Genomic DNA, 25,383 nt, shown 5'->3' on the forward strand with positions numbered 1-25,383 from the left:
TCCTGTTCGTTATGGGCTATATCAAGACAAACATTTGATTGGTATTTCAAGAAGAACTATATCCACAGAACACGCTGCATTGTTTTCAGATTAAAATAACTCTTTGCATGGCATATGCTGTGTTATTTCGCCAATAAATATGCTGCTAAACGCTACGCGGCCATCAATTAATTAACTTCACCACGGAATTCCAGAGTAGTCTATTTTTAACGATGGAATCATGTATTTCAAATACTATTCAATTGTAAAAGATGTTTTCATATCAATGGGAATTTCAAATATCAAGGTAACTGTCATAGATAGCAATTACTCTAGGTTATTCCTGGACCTCTGCATTGAATTAAACTGCATCTGAATACTTGTACATTAACAGTTTTCATGTACAAGTATTCCGTTCAATTTTCACTAATTTCCTAAGTTTATCAAAACCTTAAATATTAGACATGATGGACATGATCAACCATGTCATTCCTCTGATAAAATTATGAAAATCATTGAATTTTTAAATTTAGAGGTTCTTCATATTTGTAGTGAGACCTTTCAAATGTAATTTAAATTTGATATCAATTTTCTTTATCATTTTAATAAAGTAGTTGAATTCGATGGATTCTACAAAATTATTTTCAACGATTATATTGCACGATTGTTTCTTACCCCAGTATTACTAATATACAGTTCATTTTCAAATCAATGTCTTGAAGCGTTGGGGTTTTTACCACATTTTCTCTTTAATATAAACCCATTTTACACCGGAGGAACATTCAATCGAGCCAACGCGGCGTTGGCGTTTTATGTCGGCTTCAATTTTTTTTGTATAATCCGTGCATTTCCTTCCGGAGGAATTGTCTTTGGGTACGAGGAAATCTATTCCATTCCATTCTATTACTTTCCTTCCGGTAGGTCGTCCCAGAGCAACCAGCTCCAAGAAGTCCCTGCACATAGCAGCCTCCTCAGCTCCCTTCTACCCAGGTCTCTTTCGCAGGGACTATTCCTGGCCACCTCGCTACAATCGTCCATCTCGGCTTCTCTCTTCGCCTCCCTTGCTCCATAATTTACCAGATTCACCTGTCTTCGCATGCTATGGTGCCTCCTTATCTGTTAATTTCTTCTTCTCTTAATTCGACCTCTCTTCCTATATATCTATCCCATGTATCTATTGTATTCACATTGAACAGCGTCTCAAAACGAACCATAACTTAGAGAAAATTGTATGATTTTTGTAGCGTCAGGCATCTTCTACCATCCTTCCAAACCCAAAAAATCAACCATCTTCCTACTCAACAACGTCTTTGCTACCAAAAACATTGCATGGTAAAACAAATTCAAAATATTTAAACAACGTTTTCATCATCAAATACATTCTATGATAGAGAAAACTCTTCAAACAAAGTACTCAAAGAATGAACCGCAAAGAATCACATCACAATCAGTAATTACAAATATAATCAGACACTATAGCCCAGAACTATATAACACTATATTCTAGAACTCATACCTCTTCTATGGGTTCGAGGCTTTTCTCGGGTCATTAAATCACGGAGTTATCTTCTAATAGACATTTTTATAGTACAAGTAGTGCGAGCCTATAATAGACACTGGGAATTATTCTTAATGAGAGGCATCTACATGGACACATTATTTTCAGAGTTAAACTTTAAAAAAATAAATTTTTGCAATGCTTATATTTATAATTTTCTCGCCAATATATTTTGTATTATTTTTTTCTCAACTTCAAACATAATTAAAGTGAGCGAAATAAGGCTGAAAAATTAAGTTAGTGACAATTGCTAGCTTTTTGACTTCACCATGAAGTGATCTTCTATCTCGAAACTTCAGAGCCTAGAGAGTTACTAAGTAGTTCTTAATTTTCATTCCATTTGATTATGATTGCTTTTATTGCTATGGTCCTTATATGGCAATCATTTGTCAACTTATAAATGCTATTGTTAGCTTTAAGCACAAATTTGGATTTTTAAATCTGCATGTTATATGAAAACTTTTTAACTATGGTTGCAATTGTCGAAATATTATGAATAACTGTATTTATAACACGACACCAGAGTTAATTCAGGTTTTTTTTTCTTAGCTGTGACACCCCATGCTCAAGAGGTGATGGTGTTATGCAATCACTCGTTCCCTTGGTAGACCTACTTTTCCGTGTACCTAGGAATAGTGGAGTACATTGGGGAAGGTTGGGGGGGATTGGTGGTAGAGGGTGGGAAGGGTAGGTATGTCTCGTGTTAGGGGGCACCTCCCACGCCCACCCTCCGCGACCGCTCCTCTTTACGGTAAATTCCCGGTTTCTCGTCGGAGGCACGTTTTGGCTCGGTTCCCGAACGACGGGGGTATCAAGGGACCACATCCCCCGTTAAGTCCCATCCAGCGTGACCGTCCATGTCTGCTATCTCGTCGAAGCCAGTGTGAGATTCCCGGCTTCACAGAGCCCCACCGCCTCTTATCGTCAACGTGCCATTCAAAATCAGAACTTGCGCCGTGGAGTCGGTCGGCAAATAAGTGCTGGGGTAATTGAATCAAATTGTGAAATCTCTGGGGAAAAATTGAACAAGTCCGGTGGGAATGGATCCTGCGAGATCTAGCGATACAAAAAGTTTTCCTTTACCAGTGACACTGCAGTAGGTAATGGTTTCCCGTCTACAGTATCAATTAACCTCAGACTCACCTTGGAGGGACAGTATTGCCTTCTGTATTCCACTGCAGCTGTACGGTGTCTTAAGTGCCGACCGATGCCAACGAGTTATACATAATAACTATAAAATTGTTTTAAACGCTTTCACTGATCATAGGCTAAAATTTTCGCTAGTGAAATTGGCAAGTTAATGAACATATGAATTGTCATATTCATGCATTCATTAAATTTCTCAGCTAAATTTTACCAAATGCGATGAAAGAGTACATCCAATAGTTTAAATATTATTTATTTCTTTTTCTATCTATGAGTAGAATTATCAGGGAAAATTTTCCCTTCTAGGAAATATTGAATCAATACACGCGCTTTTATTGAAATCATTTCCTCCTGCTATTTAATCCACTCTTTGCGACCAAATGAAAGAACATAAGTCCTTTGTAAAAGTAATTGCGAATACTGGAAATGGAAATAAAATTTGGTTAATTAAACTTATTCAGAGAACATCTGCAGAGTGCAAAGCACATATCCAATTTTGATATATTTTGGCTGAAACGAAATAAAATTTCTAAATAATCAGAATGGTCGTTTCATTGATCATTCAAATAACTTTTACCTTCATTAATTCTTCTGGTACCTTTTGTTAACCTTATATAAGTTATTTTCCTTGTGAAAGAGGCCACTTTTGTGTGTATTTTTAAATTTATTATTGAAGCCTTATTTCGTGATAATGGCATATAAGTCGAATGTAACTTTTAATGCATATTTAAATCAGGTTTTGTTCCTGCTAGGTAATTTAGAGTAGAAATCAATAAAATATTTTTCATCAAATTTTCCCTTGAATAGGTGCCTAAAGATGTTTCCAAATGGGTGATTTTTGTGAATTTAGTATGGCAGAACAGCTTTAACAGCTTTTCCAATGCATTCATAGAATTCTTAGGGTTAGGAAAACATGGAAGGAGTCAATAGTAGGACTGCACAATCAATGTATTCTCCATATCCTAGCCGTTTATTTTAAAGATTAACTGTGGTAGCCATAATCATGAAGAAATAAATATTTATCATAAGTTTGTACGTATCAATTTAAAAAATTCCCTTGAAAAAAGAATCTCTTTATCCATTTATTGGAGCGATATTGATTTCAGGGGTGGGAGTTCAAACGGCCATTTTTAATGTAATGAAATAGGCACCAAGTAACGAATTGGTACACTCTTTAGCTATTACTTTTAAGGTTAACGAGGCTCTATACCTCATGGAAGGGCGTTCGTATTAATTTCGTATTAAATGCAGTTAACACTAGTACTAGTAAGGTTTATAATTTCAGTTATTGTTGTAGGCAATATAGAGGCCATCATTCATAGAGATAATCTCCTAGAGGGCACATCAGGTTGATTATAAACAAGAAAATTATATGTTTACGTTCAGAAGGGAATGTTTGAACATCATCCTATGGCTGTTTTATCATTTTATCGTCAAAATTGTTTCGTGTGATGATAAAATGCATATTTGTGCAAAGACTCATCATTATAATGCCGTTTTTTTACTGATGTGAGCTCGGAAAATTTCCTGTTCCATTTATTTCTCCCTCGAAACTACAGGAATAGCTAAATCCAATATTCCGCGGACGACTTGCCAGAAGAATTTTATGGTCTTTGCAAGAGTCGAACGTTTTGCGATTTTATGTGCCTCAGTGTGGAATACGACACCTCTATACCCACCAATAAAAAGTTTACCGAATCACCAGCCACTCTGCCCCTTATTATTCCTCTTACATTTTACGGGAACACGTCAAGTTATTTCATCTCGTCTTGACTTGACGTTTAATTTTGAGACCGCCTTCTCCCATAACCCGCTCTTCGCGTGCATGCTTGTCGCTGAATTTCGCGGTTCATCATTTCCATGAGCTAACTCGCTACGCCGAGGAGACCATTAGATCCCTGAGGAAGGCGGAATTTCCCCGGAAACATTGTCTTTGTGCATATTTTGTGGCGAAGTTGATATGGTTTTGGAGACTCGTGGTAAAAATCGTTCCGAATATATTCGCACAGCGCCGCGGGGTGCGTTTTCGCCATCTGTCATGACTCTCCCTCGCGTCCCCGGCCATAACTCCCAGAATCCTCTCTCTCTCGACTTTATTTTGCTCACCCAACTCAGTCACTCGGCACCCCTTACTACGAGCTCTTGCTCACCCCCAACTCCTGGTTAGGCATCTCACGCGCCGGCCACTTCAAAGCCCCGCACCGTACAGAAGCATCACCCGATACCTCCTCTTTCTCCCTCAACATTAACCCATTTCCGCCCTGAATACTTTCTGCTTGCAATTTACAGGATATTTATGTACGTTGTTTCTATGGTCATCCTTAGAAATACAGTTAAATATTTGGTGATACATCAACTGGTTTCTTCAGAACAACCCATAGTTATATAGCCACCCTGGGTGGTAGCGAGGTCAGAATTTAATTTTCTTCGATTTCTACGAGTGGCGTTGATGGAAGGAATGAATCGTAAGGGAAATTATTTTTTTGGAAGAAGAAAAGTTAAACGATCTATGCAAAGGAATCTCCTGTTTGTGATATTTTCATGTGATTTCATCAACAGCAGACGTCGATATAAAATTCTCGTTCGTTACCCGTCTCTTTCCGTCAGTGGGCTTGTTTCGTCTGGCTTAAAAAATAAACTAACGAGTGGATTAAGTTATTGCAAGCTAATACAATATATTTATGACTATTTGAAGGTAAGTATTGGTGTTGGTTTTCTTCAAGAGCCTCTTATACTCAAGAGGGATGGCTACGGTGGACAATGATGGGTTAATACCACCCCAGCCGTTCTTGCCCATCCCAACTCTGCACCCATAATCCATGCTCCTCTCCTCCCGATCAACTCCGGCCAGCCAAAGCCGTCCTTGTCTTACTGCTCTCTCTCTCACGGCAACGTAAGAGTGAGGAGAGAATTGCGGAGCAGCCAATATCGGATTCGCTATCCCTGATAGGAAAGGATAGTGCTAGACGTTTAGACGCTCTTGTTGATCTTCCTTCTCCAGACGGGATGCTCCAGCCGTCGCGGTACTCGTGGCACGTAGCCTTGATGCTCTCCAATGTAGGTTGCATGTCTTAAAAGGGGGCGTGCATGCTTCGCTCGGTTTAAGTCTTGTTTCTTTTCAAGGAGTAGCGGGCTTCTAAATCCTTTAAACCTCCTTCAGCATCATGCGCTTCGCTGGCGAGTATAATATTCAAATTTTTATCCGATATATCCGTTCCAATTTCATGCTAATGCCATTAACCGTAAATTAGGCAAAGACTTGTCGTGGAGTATTATAGTGTAATATGAATAAACCTCCAAATACTCTTTGTTGTCTTATTTTCCAAAAAAATAATATCATGCCTAGTACGCATTGGGTTTGTTATCTGGGGATAAACAAAATACTGAAAATGTATTCCTCTCATTTTTCCTACAAAACCTCAGTAATATATATCACAATATTTATGAAACTTGTTTTAGTCATGTACTGGTTAAATATATCAAGCTTTGGAAGCAATTTTGAAACCATTGAGTTGAACTGCTTTCTTCTTTAAACTCTCACAACGCGCGATTGGCAGTAAATGTCATAAGGCATTATTTTTATTGTTTATTTTGCGTTTTCAGCTGGAAAAATGCCACGTTGACTCTTGAGGATATAAATTTAATTTCCAGCACCGTTTTTTAAAACTCATTATAATTATCTACTTCGGAATTTAAGTACAATAAAGGTGAGTAATTACATTACATCATGAATACCTCAACCATTGAATTTCAGACTTAGTTTCTCGATTCTTTTCTTATATTTGGTATACATAACCGGAAAAGATAAGTCAATATATGCCTTAATAAAATTGACTATTCATGCTATTATACAATGATATTACAATGTGTTATCTAGAACTGATAGGGTCTGATTTAGAGGTTTATCGTTATGTGCTGAGTTGAGGCGTTTTATGGAGGAAAATTTTTTTTACAAGATTTTCTAACCTTAATTGATTCTGATTCAAGATTTGTTTTCCATCGTGATAATTCCTATCAAAAATATATTTATTTTGATATGGACAGTAACATTTCTGCGTAACTCTACCGACTATATTCGGTCATTTGAAATACCCCCATAGTATTCCTCTTGATCATTTCCTCCGTTGAATGCTAGTTTTGACGTGGAGCTGAAAGCTCTGTTGGGAGTTGCTGCTTAATTTTTTATTCATCTTCCGAGTGGCCAACGCCGAGGGGAATTATTAAAAATACCCATGCATAAAAAAATGGACAGAATATTTATTGCATGTGAAGCATCATCAAAATTCATTAGAATACAAATATCAGTTAAAAATTTAAAAGCTTTTGAACCTGGGCAGATTATTTGCCTGAACCAGCTTAATTTAGCCACGCTTTTTTAAGTCTTCCTTGACATGGGGTGTTCTGCCTCGAAGGGTAAGTCACAAAATTTGCTGTCGCATTGTTTTAACAGACAGCCTCTGTCGACTACGGAACCCATGTATCAAGGTTTGTGTTACTCTGGATCATCGAATCATCATTTTGATTGATTAATCACGCAAAAATCTCGAAAATAAACTCATTTTTAGCTGATAATTCTCATGACTTCAGACTTCTACAATGTGAAACCTTTGCAATATGGAAAATAAAGGAATAATACTTTATTAAGCTTACTTATTTTATAAGGTATGACCTGTGTATCATAGCATAGTTGCATCATCAGGTTAATTAAATCCTGATCGTGCATATTATTCATTGTAGGTTTACCTTAAGTACTATTCTTTTATTTTCAATAATTTTTAGCTCGGTGCATGCGTCTAAGAACGTTGAATTGGGTGTGACCAGGTTGACGCTTATAAAACATACATTAGTCGTAGCCAGGGATTAAAAAAAAGGTGAATAAAAATGGAGTTGGTGATAAAAGTATTTTAGGAAGAGATTGAAATAAGAACTTATAAAAAATCTTTTACCAGCTCTCTAATGAAGGAACCTCCCTTGTAAGGAACGAGAACGGAAAACTCTTTATATAAAGATCTAAAAACTCGCAAAGTGATCAGGCGCATAACAAGTTTCGAGAAGTTTGGCGAAAACCGCTTAGAGACGAATAATGGAGTGGGAAGGCCGAGGATGAACAAACCTGAGACACTTCCCTCTTCCTCCGAGTCAATTTCGAAAATATACCGATAAAAGCTTCTTTATGAAAGTGGAAATATTATCGAGGAGGGTGGGAAGGGTGGTAGTCGGAGAGGGAAAGCGGAGGGAAAAAATGTCGCCAAGCTAAATGAAATCAAACTGCGTGTTAGTTCGAAATAGCTTGCCCAGCTCGAGAAGAGCCGATGAGATAGCAGGCCTTCAGCGAATGCAAATGGCCGCCGCTGGCGATAAGATAAGAAAGGATCGAATAAGCAATGAAGGGCAGAAAGTTAGGTGAGGTGGATGTTTAGGTATGGGAATCAAGGAAGAAATAAATAGTGAAATAAGGCCGACATACACCAGTATAATGCTCAGTGGTATAATTACTATCGCTATATACCTATGAGCAAACCTGATACTCCATCCTTTTTTTCCACCACAGAGAATGTGCCATTTCATAGAGATTATATTGTTTATCGATGGCGAAATCGTGAATCTGTCGCCTAATAAAGCTGCCTCTTAACACATCAACAGTCGTGTGACTAATTTTTTTAATATTCTAGGGATTCAAATAATTTGAATATAACTATTGTATCCTTTTCTCTCCTACCTCAGTATTGCTGCCCCTTTACGAGATCCTTTTACCGTGGCATTTTCGTAATACGTTCTGAAAAGAAGGCTGTTATCATGGGTCCCCGTGCAGCGTTACCAAGATGCATATAATTGGACTAGAATATTATCCGTAATATATCCTAATCAAATTGATATCGCCTTCCTTATTTTCCTGAATTCTCATGCCCCAAATTATCTGGAATTTTTACCTATCTGGACTGTGCAAAAAAGGATGCTGATGGTCCAAAATTTTGCTTAGAACACCATGTGACCGGCAGAAGTTGAATTTTCTCGCTAAGTCTTGCATTCGGTGATTGGTAGACCTAGGACGAAAACGGGAAAAGTGCCCCCTTAAGGAATAGGTGAAGATTGACAAAAATTAAGATTGAGATGCTGAATTGAAGTAGACGAAAAAATAGCACTTAGCTCTTAAAAACAAGTCATCGTTTTCCTTGCCCTCTGCCGCCCGTGTTCTTATATGGAGGGAATCAGCAACTTTGGTGGCAGGGAGTTTATCTCAATAATGGCGTAATTCGTCCGGTCGGAGATAAATGATGGCATCGTGACTCTCGCAGGTTTTCATCCCGGAATTCGAGAGGCGGGCTCTTTCAGATTCCCGGGATCTGGTCAAGGAGTGTCTTTACCTCCCACGCACATAACCGGGAACGATTTTTTTAGGGAGAGTGCCTTTTCGGGTGATAAAGCGAGGGTCTCTGTTTATCCGCGTCAATTCAATTTTCAAAATTTTATCGTTCCTGTCAGCTTAATGTCTCGGCCAGACGCCTCTCACCTAATAAAAGTCTTAATTTGCCTTTTTTATATTTCCTTCGCATCGATCCTGCGCCTCTCTGCGAGGGTGGAATCTAAGCTTTTCATTCCCAAGCCATCTTTATCCAGAATTAAATTCACCTGCTTCCACTCAAATAAACGTTAAATGTTACAGTTGAAACTTTTCCCGTCGTTACCCATTTAAAAGTTAACGAGCATTAAAATGACTGGAGGAGACTTTTTAATCCAGTTCTCACTCATATATTTCAAACATTATTCTATCAAGTTTTTTTTTCCTCGGAAGCCTTCAATTTGAACTATACCTTTAGTAACATATTTTTTTTAAAGTTTGTACTAATTTTAAATATGTATAAAACCATTTTTTATTTTTATATAAGGATAAGTGTTATACTAATGATGTATAAATAGCAGAAAAATAATTCTTAAGTGCCAGTGTGAAGCGTCAATTTTTATTCTCATTGAAATTAACTCGTAATTATTTCAATATCGAATTATTATAACAATAGCTTCCTTTTGAATTTCTGAAGGAATAATTTTATAGTCTATTATTCGTAGAAAATGATGGTTGTCAGTTTAAAAACAGCGGCGGAATGATTCCTTCTTTAATCACTAGTATTAACGCTTTCACCTTCAATTTATTCTCATTTGATTTGGATTGAGTCTTCATTATATTGCCTTGAGTATCCTATTTCATTTTTAATCCTATCATATCTTTCATCTGCCTTAAAAGCACACTCTGCTATTATTTTTCATTACTTAAGCAATTATTCGTGGTGAGGCTCACATCTGTATCATATTAAACATGCATGAATATTTGTGTTATATGGCGATACAGTGATAAAACGCAACTATCTCTGTGCATCAATATATTTAACGCCGTTATTGACGATGAATCCTAATTGCTTGAGCGTCCCTGGATTTAGAGCCGAGAGTATTAAGCAGCACAGTTCCGCGCGCGACCTCATTTTATTTATGTCATTTCAAGTAATCAATCCCGCCGGAACTTTTAATTGAAAAAGATTTTCGGGGAAAACAATTAAAATCCGGTTCTTGGCTTAGAAGATTACAGCTCCGCGCCATAGAAGAGAGCGACAAGCGGGAGGGGAGGGGGGGAATGCAAAAGAGGCGGCAAGTACACTTCGCCTCGGCCGCGTCCACTCATTCCTTTACTCTTCCCATGAAAATCCGGCCCCGCGATGCACGTTCATTTCATTTACGACTGCAAAGAAAGAAACAAACACAGGAGGGAAATAAATGAATGGAGAATAAAACAAAAAAAAAGTGGAAACCTCCACACACGACCCATTGTCTCAGTCCGCTCCCGCGCTGAGCCACCGTCGTTCATATGAGCACATAATCGGTCCACCCAGATGTATTCGTTCTCCCCACCACCCCACGCCGATCTCCCGCGTGTGTACGTGTTCCCGTGTGTGAGAGCTCCTATCCCGTTGTTCCGTGCCTCTTCCCCACCCTTCTCTTCTCCCACAGCGTCCAGCGCGCGCGTTGGTCTAGCGTGCGGCCCGCGCGGGAGGGAAGGCGGGTATTGAACCCCGTTTACGCGCTCCGACCCCCCGCTCGCGTTTTCAATTACCAGCTCCCTCGCCGCTGCCAGCCCATCGCGCTCTCTCTCTCTCTCTCTGCCTGCCTGCCTGCTGCTGCCTCGTCATCCCCGATCGGCAACACTCCGCACGCTCGCGTCCATCGTCCCCTGCCCCTCCCCTGCTTTCGCACGCTCCGTACTCTCTCCTTCTCCCATTAATAAACCCTTTCACCCTCCTCTCTCCACCCTCATTTCCGCCCCCTTTCCCACGCATAGTTATATGGGGAGGTACAATCATCGCCCACCTTTGATCCATTATCTACCATGTTATCTTTAAAAAGAACTAACTTAAAGCCTCAACATCATCATATTTCCATCGGATTTGTATTCAACACGGTAAATATCTACTAAATTTGCATCTAAACTTCATTCTACTTCATAAAAAACCTGGAATTATCGTTAGTTTGTTGTTAAATCCTTCCATTGGGGTTATGTTTCACATGATAAATTTCTTCAACAGATGTATCTAATTTTCTTTCTACTAAAATATTGTAATGCCTCGCTAGTTCGTTGTTAAATTAATTGTGACCGTGTAATTTTTCTTTCAGATCCCACCAATACCATCTAGTTAATATGTACTATCTAGTCAGTTATGTACAAACAGAGCAACTTCTATAACACCCCCCTAAGACTATTGATTCTTCCTTGCGGCTTTATTAGTGGAAATCTAACATTTTGGTGAATAAAACTTTAATTAATTTCTTCAACTGCAGCAGTACTTCATGTTTCTATTCACTTTACAAAGTATTGATGTTATATCTGTCTCATTGGCTTAAATACATTGATCAAAGATCTTATAAATGTTAAAAACAAGCAAAAATATTTTTATTATCCTGATATTTTTCAAACGCCTTAAAAGTGATAAAAATATCTTATACCTCTACGTTAATCAATATTCGTGTAGTTTCAAGATAATTGATAACTTGATGAAATTGGAGTTCAAAAATCTTGTCATGCATTGTCAGCATTTTGAACAATGTTTGATTATCACTTTGGCTTTAATGGCTGTATCAAAAGAAATGCAAGATTTTCATCAACTTCACTCAAGCGTAAAAATTGGTCATAGGATCACTCTGGTGTGTTTGTATGTCGGGGGATTTCATCTCAAATCAGGCAGAGGGGTGTCAGGTGGCCGTCACCGATTTCTCTGAAATTTATATATGTGAAAGCAGTATCCTTATGATGAATAATGATGCCTTTACCTCTGCTCAGAACTGAACCGTCATAAAGTTACCGCCCCTTGAACATTGCAGTGTCAGGCCTCAGAGTAAAAAATGAAAAATCACATAAATGCTGATTACTAAGGAACCATGGCTTATAAAGCAGTGGTTATTGTTTTATTTTGAAGAAAATTCATTTATGCACATTCTGGCTTAACTGGCAAGTCATTTGAAGCAATAATAAACAAATAGGACTTGTTTAAACAATAAAAATTTGTCATTATTTAACAATTTATTACTAAAAAAGGCCACCTTTTATTTTCTTTAAAATTTATCAATGGGTAGTTCAAATGTTCTGCTTTCATTTAAAAAAATAAAAAAAGGTAGTATTTTTATACTTTTTGTTTTAAGGCATGTCAAAGTTAGGCATGTTTTCGACTCTTATACACCAAGATTGCATACCTTCAAGGGGGGAAAAATGAAGTTTCATTCTTCTTAGCATTCATAATAGTGAAAAGTTCATATCTGAATGATTGGTTACATCTATTGAGTGAAAGCAAGTTCAATCTTGTTTACTTCCATGGCATCCAATGTGTGCAAACACCCACTGCTACTGGCTGGAAACGATGAATGAGTCGCAATTTGCACAGAGTATTTTTCAATGGCACTTCACATAAGTCTTCTACTTTGGCCATGTGGATCATTTTGATGGACCATGAGGATGCATGAACGAGACACTAATGTCATTCCCTTCTAAAGACACTGCAGTGATTTTAAAAATTCACCAGGTTTTTGGGAAACACACAAGGAAGTCATTCATGGTGAGATTTTGAGTACTGTACGTCTTTATATCTGGATTTGTTAGTGTCACAGCCTGTTTGATTGTGTGGATTACAGAGCGAGCGATAGTTGTCCTTTGTCTGTTAACTACCAACACATGAAACTGTTGATGCCATGTACAGGTGCTCCTTTCACCCAATCATTCTTTTGTGTAAATTGAGCTGGTTAACGTGTGTAAAATGGAAGTTTCATATTAGGCAAGAATTTACTTACTGAAAGAAACTGATAAATGTCGAACATGTACTTCAAGACTCTGAAGAAGCCAGAGTGAAATGTCTATGAGTGGCCATGTTCAAATTTTATCATTCTTTTCCACGAGTTAATCTAAACAACATAATATGGCTGCTTTTCCAGTTTCAACCAAATATACAATTGACATATCATGCAGAGCTAAAAAAAACAACTAGGAATATGGGCCAATCTGATGTATACTGTTGGCATCCTGTTCCTCATACTGCTCAAACAACATTATGCTCTCATTTTACTTGGTTGATCATAAAGATTGTTCTTGTGTAACTCCTAATCAGCAAGATGTGTTCACTGCCATTGAGAATCATTCAGACAAATTCATTGCTGAAGTTTAGGATTGAACCAAGAAAGGTGTGTATCACCAATATATCCGTAAAATAGAAAGGGAAGATATTCAAAAAGAGAAGTTGGTAACACTAATTTTTGAGGCATTGGTGCTTCATTTTGACTTTTCCGAGAATTTGAGTGTGATTCTTCAAGATTAAGTACAACCGTATGACTGGCAAAAAGTACAGATATCAATATTTACCTGTGTGGTATGTAATAACTAAGGTATGCAGGCGCTTCAGTTGATACCTCACATGACACTGCACATTCTTTTCTTCAGATGAATCAAATAGAAGAACAATAGTGTAAATATATCATATGAAGGAATAAATCATATATATTTTATTAAAGTCAGCCGCTAATTAAAAAAAAACAAATTTCAGATATTTGACTTGGGGAAAGGTGTTAACAGGAAGGAAGTCATAGGTGGTTGTTCAGTGCGACTGGACATGAATAGGGGCCATCTGATAGAGTATATCCTTGCCTAATATCAAACTTTTACATTTAACACATGTTAAACTAACCGAATAGGGTAATTTCCTTCATCAAAGAAAACGAAAGGCGTTGATTGCGATTTGTTACCCACCTTTAGTGTATTCATAATATACAAATTATTTGGTATTAGAAATCCCAGTTTAGACGAATGTTAATGGTCAATTTTAACCTCATTTGAAAGAGGCCAGATTGGCACCAATGCGATGCCACTCCAAGTGACGTTACAGGGACCTAGATGCTATACGAGTAGATAGGAGTTTTACATCATCTGAGATTAACAATGCATTCATGAGGCACAGAGCTCCGGGAAACATCCCTTAACAATCACCTATTAAATATGCCTTTGGTCAGAGAGTTTCCTTTGTTTGATAGGGTATTAATATTCCTTATTTAAACCAAGCTAGAAGGGAACTCTATGCTAACGCCATGCTCGGCAGCAAGCAGCCAGAGGTCACACGGGCTTTTCGCAGCATTCATACTTAACCATTGTGTTTTCGTACGCTTGAAAATTTTCACTTTTCATTTAATCACAAAAAACAGATATCATCATTTAAAAATCTAAAAGCAAGAAATATGTACTCCAGGAGTAATAATCTTTCGATTTAGGCAATAAACAATAATAGGAAACCACCCTATGTAGACAAAAAAATGTTTGGGTGAAAGGATAACCTGTACATGGCATCAACAGTTTCATGTGTTGGTAGTTAACAGACAAAGGACAACTATCGCTCGCTCTGTAATCCACACAATCAAACAGGCTGTGACACTAACAAATCCAGATATAAAGACGTACAGTACTCAAAATCTCACCATGAATGACTTCCTTGTGTGTTTCCCAAAAACCTGGTGAATTTTTAAAATCACTGCAGTGTCTTTAGAAGGGAATGACATTAGTGTCTCGTTCATGCATCCTCATGGTCCATCAAAATGATCCACATGGCCAAAGTAGAAGACTTATGTGAAGTGCCATTGAAAAATACTCTGTGCAAATTGCGACTCATTCATCGTTTCCAGCCAGTAGCAGTGGGTGTTTGCACACATTGGATGCCATGGAAGTAAACAAGATTGAACTTGCTTTCACTCAATAGATGTAACCAATCATTCAGATATGAACTTTTCACTATTATGAATGCTAAGAAGAATGAAACTTCATTTTTCCCCCCTTGAAGGTATGCAATCTTGGTGTATAAGAGTCGAAAACATGCCTAACTTTGACATGCCTTAAAACAAAAAGTATAAAAATACTACCTTTTTTTATTTTTTTAAATGAAAGCAGAACATTTGAACTACCCATTGATAAATTTTAAAGAAAATAAAAGGTGGCCTTTTTTAGTAATAAATTGTTAAATAATGACAAATTTTTATTGTTTAAACAAGTCCTATTTGTTTATTATTGCTTCAAATGACTTGCCAGTTAAGCCAGAATGTGCATAAATGAATTTTCTTCAAAATAAAACAATAACCACTGCTTTATAAGCCATGGTTCCTTAGTAATCAGCATTTATGTGATTTTTCATTTTTTACTCTGAGGCCTGACACTGCAATGTTCAAGGGGCGGTAACTTTATGACGGTTCAGTTCTGAGCAGAGGTAAAGGCATCATTATTCATCATAAGGATACTGCTTTCACATATATAAATTTCAGAGAAATCGGTGATGGTCACCTGACATGATTTTGCACTATTTGCCTGATTTGAGATGAAATGGCCCTGTCGTCAAAATCTATTGAAGAGGGACGTCTTCTACCTATATTCGCTGGTGACTATCAACCCTCAGCGCTAATCAAGAAGCTTCCACGATAGGCGATATCTGAGCCATAGGTGATATTTAAGCCCCTTTCTATGACCATTCCTACTCTCGCAACCAAGCTAATGCTCACTTTGCTGTGTGGCTTCCATTCTTTTGTTCCTAGTCCCTAGCGATTCCCATAGCAATCTTCTCTTCAACCCTCTCCTCCTTTCTTCTCTCTCTCCTCCTCGTAAAACCTCCCTTCACTTCCCTTTTTTAAAAGCGCGGCCATTTTGATTCCCGTCCCCCTTTTTCTACGGCCGTAATTTCCACGCAAATCCTCGCTCCGTGCCTTAATCCTTCGTTATGGGCGGATAACGGCTTTCATAAACCAGCCACGCTGCTCCTCCATCCCCACTCCTCCCCCTCGTGCGCTAACCCTTTCCATATATACACCACCACCCCGTTGCATGAACAATCCCCCCGCTCGCATTTCCTACACCCTTTTCCACCCTTCTCGTCTACCCACCCCACTGCACCTTCCTTCCCCCTCCATCCCTTCAGTCCTCGCCTCAGCCTCCTTCCTCAGTGTCCCCGTCACACACTGTGTGTAGTGTCCTCGGCTCCCTTTGTGCCCCGCTCAAATCGGGATTACTCACCCGCAAGGGAGTGGATCGTCGGCGGGGTAGTTAGGAAGCGCAAGTTGTCTACGCGCATGGGTTCGGGTTCCCTCGTTGCCTTTGTCAGCACCCTGGGTGGGTGCCCCTTTTACCGGTGGCTGGAGCCTGGTGGGTGGTCCAACGGGATCGAAATTCCCGTCTTCATTCCGGAGATCCATGGGGGGGGGGTTCCTCGTCAATGTGGGGTGAGCCCCCTTCTCCTCGTGTGTTTCCTGCCTTCCTTAAAAAAATTGCGTGTCGAACGCTCTCCTGCTCCTGACTAGGCCAATTAGCCCGGAATATATATTCGTTCGTCGCCAGTAACGTATAAAGTCAGTTTGAGTTACCGAGATCCTAAAATGAGAATAATAAAAATGTAAGGGAAAACTTAGATATTTTTCCCGGATATTTTGGAATTTTTCCGTCTATTTTTATTGCATCGGATGCTCATTATTTAGATGCAACGATAAATGCCATCGCACTGCTCTTGTTCCTCTGCTAAACTCAGAGAACATCTTTTGGGGTTGCAAAGAGGCGGTACTCGAGCAAGCGTGAGAAAAAATACATTCCCAAGCTAAAAGAGAATGAGCATAAAAAATTTTATCTATTAATGCTAATAAAATCTCATTAATTTATCCTCTCATCCCCATGCCTGAAAGAAAAGAATAGCTAAATTATTTTTGAGTAAAATAATAAGATTATATGTCCCTTTGCTAGATAGTGGGTGGGTAGAGTGCAAACACGCTCCAATTTCCAAAAAAGGAGAATTGTTGGTTGTTATTAATATTTATGTGTTTATAAATTTATAATGCTCCAAAAGTCCAAGGGATAAGCGCTGTAGTAGTCCAGGAGATACCTTAGTAATGTTCATAATTTAGTATTATCGGTCATTTTTCTACTAGTCATCTTTCCAACAAGAATAACTCTCTCTGTGATCAAGTAACCACTTTGTAATGTATCTTTATCTAATTCATGAAGACATTGATTTTCCCTCTGACATAAGAAGTTCTCAGGTGGCGCTTGAATTTCTATCCGTAAATTATTCTTATCAATGTGACTTCGGGAAAAATTCAATAATCAATTTAGCTGAAATAATGTTGTATCCTGCGTTATTCAATTCAGTATATTCTTCTTGCACAATGTTAGTGATTATACATAAACACTCAATTCTTCAGAATGGAAAAACAAACTATAATCCCACCACGTGTAGGAATATTTGAATACAATTCGAAGTACAATTTCTTTTATTCATTATTATTTAATTATCGTTCTTGGTTTACTGTTTATATTAATTTAAAGTCCCTAGTTACTTTACTATCTCAGAAACAACCACCCGTTGCCACCCGTCAGGCATGAAGTAGGAGTTATTTTATTAGTTGCACTCTGACAGCATTCGTAAATTATTCATATTTTCTCTCAACTCTGTATATGGCTTTGATAGTTACCCACTTTCGACAAGTATATGACAATTTTTATTCTGATGCACACTTATAAAGATGATTATATACACTCTGAGCTTTTTTTGGAATAAATCATGAAATTCTATGAGAAAATTACCTCATTGGTAGGTATTTTCATGCATTTTTAAATCATCCAAATGTGATGATTACATGCTGGCATTATAAATTTTTATAATTCAATATTTCGTAGCTTGGTGAAAGATCGTTTCGAATTAATGGTGAGAGCAACTTTGTTTCAATCCACAAAACTTTTTTATTTGGTACTACTGGTATTGACGCCAATGCGTCATACTGGTAGTACCGAATCGAGTACCTGATTATTACGCAGCGGCGTCGACACCAGTAGTACCGCGGATTCGGGGATTTTGGGTTTGCACGATTATTACCTAAATTTTAAGTATCTTACCTCGTTATTAATCGTTTATTCCGATTTCATATGGCAAAATATAAATATGATAAAATTGAGCATTGATTCAATGTCTGTTTTTTCTTTCTAAAATAGGAACAAAATCTTTTAAAATTCAACTCTGAGATAGTTCTTAGGTAACTGTACTAGAGTTTTTGTATCTCTTGCCATTCGGAGAAACGTCGTGCATGTTATCAGTCCCAGGAAAACATGTTACGCTCCTACCCGCCAAAGTCAGCTCAATGACACGCAACTCCAAGAAAAAAAATCAAACTCTAACAGTTGTTTTCTCCAGGTGGTCTTGAGAAGTGGCAAAAATGTGAGTTGAGCGGTGGTTATTCAGTAATTTACACGCCGTTGAACAAGGCTTGCGGTTCTTGTGACCGATTCCATCAAATTGAGAATAAGCTTGATCACCTCTTATACACGCAAAGGTGCTTTATTTATGTTATCCTTTCCATCTGTATCTTGAATGGGGCATGTCCGCATTTGTGCCCAAGGATAACCTGTTGTATGCTCTTGATTTTCTTGTTGCTTTGGTTAAAATCGACTGGTGAGGATTTTGAACTCAGCTCAACCAAGGCACTGTTATTGTGTCATAACCAACGTTACTTCTAATCACGCGTCACAACTGACTCCACGATTGAAATTAGTAGTGGTTTCATGGTATTTACTTTAATTTTTCCTTTTGAAAACATTCGTTTTGGAAATATCGCAAAAATGTGCCTTAAAAAATTATCGCTATTTTCTGTGCTTTACACATTTAATAACTAATATTTTTCTATGGATTTTGCATAATATTTGTGTTATTTTTGTTAAAGCACAAAGCATTAAAGTAATATGTAAGGTTTAATATTTTAGTTCAATATTTGAATACCTTTTTCACCTAATAGTAATAAATTCCAACACGTCGCACCTTATGTTACAAAATTTTAATACTATGCTGAAAATTGTGTAAACTTCACGTTGATAAAGAATTACATACTTAAATTAATCATATCCTTTTATAGGAGTATGAAGCAGAGCTCGAAAAATTATCTTTTCAAGCTCTTCTTTTGTGATTCAGCTTAACAAATAAGTCATATTTCCGAAATTCATCAGAAGTTATTATTTTTGGATGAAGTAAATTCTATTGAGAAAAACATTTAAAATAATATACGATATGCCTTTATATTCCAATAAGTGGTACTACTAGTCCCGGGACTTTGGAACACGGGTCAATGACCTCATGTTCTATAATTCTGGCACCTCCTGACCCACCCCCACCTCCTTCCCCTCGTCGAACCCACCCCCACCTCCTTCCTTTCGCAGGACCCACCCCCTCCTCCTTCCCCCTGACCCACCCTCACCTCCTCCCCCTCGTCGGACCCACCCCCGTCCCTTGGCATAACCCTAACCCCTCTGGAGGAACAGGGGTTCGATGACCTGCCTTTCCAACCCTTCTTGGGACCCTAGCGACTCCTGCCTATAGGACAAAGCATCATTCTTTGTGGCATACCCTCCCTCGTCACAAGCCCAGCCCTAGTTCCGTAATTAAAGTGTCTTCGGAGATTTTGGAAATTCTTATGTAACCACTTACCCCTTCTCTCTGTGGAACAGGGGTTCGATGACCTGCCTTTCCAGCCCTTCTTGGGACCCTAGCGACTCCTGCCTATAGGACAAAGCATCATTCTTTGTGGCATACCCTCCCTCGTCACAAGCCCAGCCCTAGTTCCGTAATTAAAGTGTCTTCGGAGATTTTGGAAATTCTTATGTAACCACTTACCCTTTCTCTCTGTGGAACAGGGGTTCGATGACCTGCCTTTCCAGCCCTTCTTGGGACCCTAGCGACTCCTGCCTATAGGACAAAGCATCATTCTCTGTGCCATACCCTCCCTCGTCACAAACCCTGCCCTAGTTTCGTAATTAAAGTGTCTTCGGACAACTTGGAAATTCTTATGTAACAAACGGCTAGTTTGGAAATGGCGAAAGACTCTTTCTATAAATCCGTGCCCTCACTTCCTCCTGTTACCCCCAAACAAACCTTAATATGATCCATATCAACCAATACAGGTATTGCAATCACGCAGATGATAAGAAATGTGAGCGCCAGCCAGGTAATTGGAAGGAAAGGTAGAGATTTCATTTTATAATTTATTTATTTATTTTTTACAGTTAAATATTTAAATAAAATCCTGGTTCTAGAGTCACTTCTTCTCTGCACTGTAAAATGTCTCTGTAGTTTGAAACTACTTCGTGAAAAGCCACGTTAAGGCATGTTTTGCATGTCACACACTCACACTCGCGGCAATTTGAGATTTTTCTTACGGTATGGTCACTTGAACCAACAGCACGCGCAATATTCTTGGCACAGCTATCACAAATGGCACACGTACAGTAATCACTGGAAAGTGGTTCTGATAGTTCAAATGAAAGCAACAGACTGTCTTGGATTTCGGCCTCTGTATCATCATCATCATCATGCGTTGCAGCGTCGATGATTACGGTTTCCGCCGTGCTGCTGATCTCCTCTGTATTCCCTACAGCCGCAAATACCTCGCCATTCGGCGACCAGAAGCCATCCGGAAACTCTCTTTTTGCTGTAACGGGTGTAGAGCATCGAAAGCCGTTCTTGATAGAGGATGGTGGATCGTCATAATCTGAGTGATCGTCATCTTCCCAGCTATAAAGGTTGGCAGCTTGAATCTGAAATAAAGGATTTATAAGTTTTCAGTGCTGGACTCGGGGAGTTGAAAATCGAATACATTGATTGGTAACAATGACCGTAAGAAAAAAAAAAAATGCCAACGTGCTTACCTCTCGTTCAATTTCCTCAGGAGTGATTTTCTCATACTTGTCGTCCATGTCAATAATTGCCTCTGTTGTGGGTCGTGGATGCGTGCTTTCCGTCCGACGGGTAAGGGACAACTGAGACCCACTCGCAACCCTTTTTCCAGTGGTGGGGGAAGTAAAGGCGGGGGAAGGTACGTAAGTGAAAGAAAGGGAGGGAGGGAGTTGGGAAGCATTGTCTAAATGCGGATGCCTTTCCGTATTTTTTGACGGCCACCTCTTAACAGCTCTGCAGTGGCCTTTCAGGCACGGATCGGTAAGGTTCTGCGCCGACGTTATGTGAGTGAAGGGGGAGTTGAGAAAAGGGTCTGCTGTGTTTAGCGCCTTATGTCGATGACCCTCCACTTTTGCATTGCCGCTTTTTCGAGGGTCCAAAGAATTTTCCCGTGACGGCTTGAACGATTTTGAAAAAAGAGATTTCGTGTGACAAACTATAAATCGCGGGAAGGATGGTGAAAGGTGTTTAAGTGTCTTAAGGTGTTCCTAAAATTACTTATGATTTGTAAAAAGGGTTCTTCACCCCTTGGAAGGATATGGTCAGTAAGAGAAATATGTATGCTGAAAAGACCAAGGTGAATGTATTTTCCCATGCGTTTCGAAGGAAACTCACCCCCTTTTATTTATTTATTTTTTTTTTTGAGTGGGGGTATGCCAGTTCATACCCTTAAAAGGGCTGAGAGTAGAGCTCTATCGCTTGTTTGTCTCGTGGTTGCGTCTAGAGGCCAGAGTTGCTGTGTGCTACGTGTGTCGGTTGTCTATACACTTTGCTATCCTGCTTATCACACGTCGATCCTGAGTGAGAAGTCGCGGTGTAGTCAGTGTGTCGACTGTCTTTACATTTCGCTATCCAGTTTATCACACGTCGGTCCAGAGTGAGAAGTCGCCGCGCTGTCAACCTTTTCGTGGGGACTACACGTTGCAGCCAATTGAAAACAGAATCTACAGAGGGGAACGCATCAGAATCGCCAGGAAAAGAAGTGAGTTAATAAATCATTATCATTATCATGGATAAAATTTTTGAATTCGTGCCGGCCGCTGAAATAATTCGCGCCCATCGTTCGGGAGCGTTTACAGACTTAACTCTTCTGAACAGTGCCTTGAACGGTTTGGTGCACCGTAGGGTTGTGCTTGGGGAGGAAGTGGGAGTAGACGATCTGATTAATATAATTCAAGATGTGAAGAAAGCTCAGACCGCTTCGACTGCAGTTGCCCCTAAGGCATTAAACGTCCCACCTAATTTTTCAAACACGGAAAATGAGACTCATCAGGTGTTACCTGCTTCACCAGGCAATGCCTCTCCTTTTCCCACGCTTGATCGTGGATTTGTGGACTTTTTGATGAAATCGCAAGCAGCAGAAGAGATTAATCAATCAGTGTCTCCGCCATCAGATTCTGTCTTACCGGTTGCGGACGATGGATTCTCTACATCGTCAATGCCGAACATCAACTCCACCTCTAGCTCATCAAGCTCTTCAAATACAACTCGTCCACCTTCAGAGTTTGAAAGAGAGAATTCTGACCAACAGGAAAATATTGCTCACTCTAGCGACTTGGATAAATTTCATGGATTGGATGTTTTCTCTCCTCACGTTCCACCTGGATTCGAAGAAACTCCTTTTAATATCGACTCCCAAGCGCTAGAGTCTTTAGAAAATTCATTCCTTCCCCTTCACCATGAAACGCCTCCTTTTTTAACAGGAGAATTGTTCTGTGGCGCCACCAGCTCTGATAATACCCCCCGCGAAGATCAGGGGAGTAGTTCCACACTCTCAAATGAGTTAAATAGACCGCGTATACAGCCCAGCTCATCAGACGCTCTGACATCTAACGTGATGGATGAATTGAGCGCGGATTGTTCTCCCGAAGAAAACGGGCCGGCGGAATCATCTGTTGAACCTCAGCGGGGAGCACAAGAGGGTGGTGGTGATCCCGAAAATATATTTTTCACTATACTTTCCGAGAACCGAAGTTGTTTGAAAAAATTCCGCTTGAACGGGCGGGAGATTTCTTGCGTTTTGCGCCCAACTCCCGAAGGTATGGATCCCTTTGCATGGTTTCAAGCATCACTAGATGCGCTAATCAGTGAGTTGACCGAAGGAATCCCTCCAAACAGTAAGGCGGGAATGTCCATATACACCTCTGAAAATCCCGGAAAACCGATTAACATTTCCTATCGACGAGTTGATCAGTTTAGTGCCGAGGTGATTTGTGGAAGAATCGAAAAAGTTATTCAGTCCAACGAGACTTTTCTGTTAAACGGGATACTGCATGTAACATTTACCTATGTCGAGATGCCTGTCGGAGGGAGCCGCCTAAAAAATCGCCTCTGTTCTTTCCAAGACTTTTGCGAATCGAAGAAATCAATTGTTGTCATTTCCAATAGGGATAACCTCTGCTTGGCTAGGGCTATATGTGTGGGGATTTCACGTCATGAAGACACCGACAAAATTTATAAAGCAATGAAGAGAGGTGGTGGCTTACAAACGCAGAGGGCTGAAGAGCTGTGTGAAGTTTCAGGGGTAAATTTAAATAATGGCGGTGGTTTAGAGCATCTCAAATCCTTCCAAGACCACCTTCCGTCATACAGTTTAACAGTTTTTGGGGACCGTAGGGGAAAAGAAGTTCTCTTCGAAGGACCATCAACTCCGGCAGAAGATGGGAGTGCAAGGAGACACATCGACTTAATTTATGGGGATAAACATTTCAACTATATTGTGTCCCTAAAAGGGGCCTTTAGTTACGATTATTACTGCAGGCCTTGTCGGGTAGGCTTTTCTCACCTCTACGAGCATAAATGTGCATCAGAGTGCTCCAGGTGCATGAGATCGCCGCCATGCGATATTTGCGAGCCAAATGTGACTTGTGAAGTGTGCAACAGAAACTTTTATGGAGTAAGATGTTTCACGCAACATTTAGAGAGGAGGGGTAGAGGAAAGGCGCCGTGCGACGTCTTAAAATATTGTGTGAACTGTCAAAGAGTGTACAGTTTGGAACACGCGAAATCGATGCACGTTTGTGACGAAGTCTATTGCCAGACGTGTAAGAGTAGGCATGTGTCTGATAGAAAATGCTACATGTTGCCAAAGGTGAAACAAAACAAGCCAGCGACAAAGTTTCTATTTATTTTTTATGACATAGAGTGTAGACAGGACACACCTCTCCCTGAAAGAACTGGACAATTTCTCCATACCCCTAACCTCCTTGTCGCACAAAAATGTTGTGGTGAGTGCATTAATGATGTATCTATGCAAGCTTGCACTCAATGTGGAGAAAGACAGGAGGTATTTCGCGACTCGGAACCAGTCCTAGACTTTTTAAAATCCGTAGTGGTCATGAGGAGTAGGGGTTTTAAGGAGATAATTTGCGTGGCACATTACGCCAAAGGTTACGACAGCCACTTCATCATAAAGGCAATGGTGGAGAAAATGAACTGGCAGCCGAAGATAATTTCTACAGGGGCCAAATTGATATCTGTGGAATATGAGGGGGTTAAATTCATCGACTCGCTCAATTTTCTTCCGATGCCTTTGTCAAAACTTCCGCAGACGCTGGGACTGGATAGCTCCCTAGCGAAAGGATACTTCCCGCATCTGTTTAACAAGAATGCTAATAGTAGATACGAGGGATCTATGCCGCCACCTGCTGACTACGGTGTGGAACAGATGACGAGGAAGGATGCAGAAATTTTTCTAAGTTGGCACAGAGAGATGACGGAAAGCAATTACGTGTTCAAAATGGACGAGGAGATCGTGAAGTATTGTGTGCAAGACGTGAATATTCTTCGTATAGCCTGTACAAAATTCAGGCAGGATTTTCTGAGCCTAAACGAGACGGATCCCTTCAGAGAGGCGCTGACCATTGCCAGCGCTTGTATGTGCGTTTTTAAGAAAAAATACTTGAAAGCTAATGAGATAGCCATTATACCTCCAAGAGGATACAGATGGGCAGACATTCAATCCCAAAAGGCCATTAAGTGGCTTTTGTCTGAGGAGCGAAGTCGCGGTCAAGTGATACAGCACGCTGCAAATGGAAGAGAAGTGAGAAGGGAGGGGAAGAAGGTTGACGGGTACTTGCAAACCCCTGATTCGAAGATAATTTTCGAATTTAACGGGTGCTTTTACCACGGCTGCCCCAACTGCTTTCCAAATAGACATGAGCTCATTCATAAAAACTCTCAAGAAACCATGCAGTCGAGGTTCGAGACGACTGAGAGAAAATTGGATTTTTTTACCCAAAGGGGCTACAGGGTAATCCAAAAGTGGGAATGCGAGTTCGATAGGGAGGTAGAGAGAGACAGCGAGTTGCATGAGTACTTGAGGGAGCATCCGTTGTGCGAAAAAAGTCCTCTAAACCCCCGGGACGCTTTCTACGGAGGGCGGACAAACGCGATAAAACTCTATCATCGGGCCAATGAGTCGGAGGGGGAAGAAATAAAATA

At 39.7% G+C, this 25,383-nt stretch overlaps 2 protein-coding genes across 2 annotated transcripts in view; one reads left to right on the forward strand and one right to left on the reverse strand.

Annotated features, from left to right (window-relative positions):
* Nucleotides 1-25,383, forward strand: part of LOC124171062 (CUGBP Elav-like family member 4) — a 711,449-nt gene that overhangs the window by 425,863 nt on the left and 260,203 nt on the right. The gene's annotated exons all lie outside the window — the stretch shown is intronic.
* Nucleotides 20,266-20,998, reverse strand: LOC124171100. Its single transcript, XM_046550243.1, has 2 exons — nt 20,913-20,998; nt 20,266-20,801 (listed from the first exon to the last, which is right to left on the reverse strand). The coding sequence occupies exons 1-2, from the start codon at nt 20,958-20,960 to the stop codon at nt 20,271-20,273; spliced, it is 579 nt and encodes a 192-aa protein (XP_046406199.1). The 5' UTR covers nt 20,961-20,998; the 3' UTR covers nt 20,266-20,270.

The sequence above is a fragment of the Ischnura elegans genome, chromosome 1, assembly GCF_921293095.1.
Source record: "Ischnura elegans chromosome 1, ioIscEleg1.1, whole genome shotgun sequence".
In the NCBI taxonomy this organism is placed as follows: Eukaryota; Metazoa; Arthropoda; class Insecta; order Odonata; family Coenagrionidae; genus Ischnura; species Ischnura elegans.